Consider the following 1696-nt stretch of genomic DNA (forward strand, 5'->3'; position numbering starts at 1 on the left):
CCCCGGGGAGTAGGCGCAGGCGAAGGCCTCCCTGGGGCCATGGCCGCCGGCGCAGAGGTGCCTCCCGCAGCCCAGCCGCCCCGCTGTGGCCCACACCAGCTGCGAGAGAGCGTCTGTCACCCCTGTCCACGCGCCCCCACAGCCCCCACAGCCCCCTTCTCCCCCTCCTCGCCCTCCCGAAGCCCCCCCTGCCCACCTGGGTGTAATGGCGGCAGGTGGCGTTCCGGGCGCAGCGCCCCGTCCTGTAGTCGTAGTGTCGGCCCTGGGCGAACCAGCGCTCCAGCACGGCCACGAAGCCCCCGGCGCCCGCCGGCAGCAGGGACTCGCTCCAGCCCAGCTGCGGGGCCGGAGGGGGAGCGGGACCCTCCAGGCAGCTGGCCACCCGCACCCCTGCCAGCCGCCCCAGCTCCTCGCTCCACTCCTGCAGGGGGGCCAGGAGCCACCCTGGGTCTCCAGGACAGCCCCAGTGTGGGGGATGCTTGGGGGAAGCCCCCAGGGGGAAGTTTGGGGACCACCAAGGGGGTCGGTCCAGGGGATGACTGGGGGACATCGGAGGGTTGCCATGGGGGATGCTGCAAGGGACCCCAGCGAGCAGCTCTACCCCCTGCAGTGACTGGGGGACCACCAGGGGATGTGGAGGAGACCCCACAGGGGACTAGCCCTGCCCTTGGGGTGCACAGGTGTGGGGTGATTGAGGGCCATCAAGGGCCATCATGGGACACAGGGGACCCCACAGTGGGGACCCCAAGTGACCAGCCTGGCCCTTGTGGTGTGCAGGGTGGTTGAGGGACATCAGAGGGACATCATGGGATGTGGGAGATCCCAAGGGACCAGCCCTGCCCTTGGTGTGTGCAGGTGTGGGGTGATTAAGGGCCATCAAGGGCCATCATGAGACATGGGAGACCCCACAGTGGGGACCCCAAGCGACCAGCCTGGCCCTTGTGGTGTGCAGGGTGGTTGAGGGACATCATGGGATGTGGGAGATCCCAAGGGACCAGCCCTGCCCTTGGTGTGCACAGGTGTGGGGTGATTAAGGGCCATCAAGGGCCATCATGGGACACAGGGGATCCTACAGTGGGGACCCCAAGCGACCAGCCTGGCCCTTGTGGTGTGCAGGGTGGTTGAGGGACATCATGGGATGTGGGAGATCCCAAGGGACCAGCCCTGCCCTTGGTGTGTGCAGGTGTGGGGTGATCAGGGGACATCAGAAGGGCATGGGGGACCCCACAAGGAACCCCAAGGGACCAGCGCTGCCTTTGGGTGCACACTGGTGCTGGTGGCATGTTCTTCCCTGGGGGCCCCACACCAGCCAGCTCTTCTGCTTCGTTAACTTGTTAATGAACTACTGCGTGGCACCCATGGGCTGCCCCTCTCCCTGGGCATGGGGTGGGGGATATCCAAGGTTGTGGGGGGGGGACAGTACTCACCAGCTTCTGCATGTTGGCGGCGGGGGGCTGCACTTTGCTCCTCAGCTTGTTGTGCAACGAGAGCACCAGGAAGGTCTCCTTCAGGCTGAGGGCTGGGGGGGGACACACACACATGAGAGCAGGGGCTGGGGATGTGGCCAAGGGGTCTGTGGGGTGCAAATGCCTTCCCCATATCCCCATCTGGGCCTCATGCCCCCCCGAAGGGTCCGGCCGCAGCCGGGGATATGGGGAAGGCACCCGGGTCTCCATGGAGACTCGAGGGGAGAAGA

The 1696-nt window shown here is 66.7% G+C and overlaps 1 protein-coding gene across 1 annotated transcript in view; it reads right to left on the minus strand.

Annotated features, from left to right (window-relative positions):
• Window positions 1-704, minus strand: part of LOC106890884 (C-type lectin domain family 18 member A-like) — a 3772-nt gene extending 3068 nt beyond the window's left edge. Inside the window, exons 1-2 of the mRNA XM_014946979.1 lie at window positions 197-704; window positions 2-99 (exon numbers count right to left, since the gene is read on the minus strand). Of these exons, the coding sequence (XP_014802465.1) occupies window positions 2-99; window positions 197-550 (452 nt within the window). The 5' untranslated portion in view covers window positions 551-704. The remainder of the gene's footprint in view (window position 1; window positions 100-196) is intronic.
• Between the last annotated feature and the right edge of the window lie 992 nt (window positions 705-1696).

Source organism: Calidris pugnax, unplaced genomic scaffold, assembly GCF_001431845.1.
Source record: "Calidris pugnax isolate Ruff unplaced genomic scaffold, ASM143184v1 scaffold30, whole genome shotgun sequence".
In the NCBI taxonomy this organism is placed as follows: Eukaryota; Metazoa; Chordata; class Aves; order Charadriiformes; family Scolopacidae; genus Calidris; species Calidris pugnax.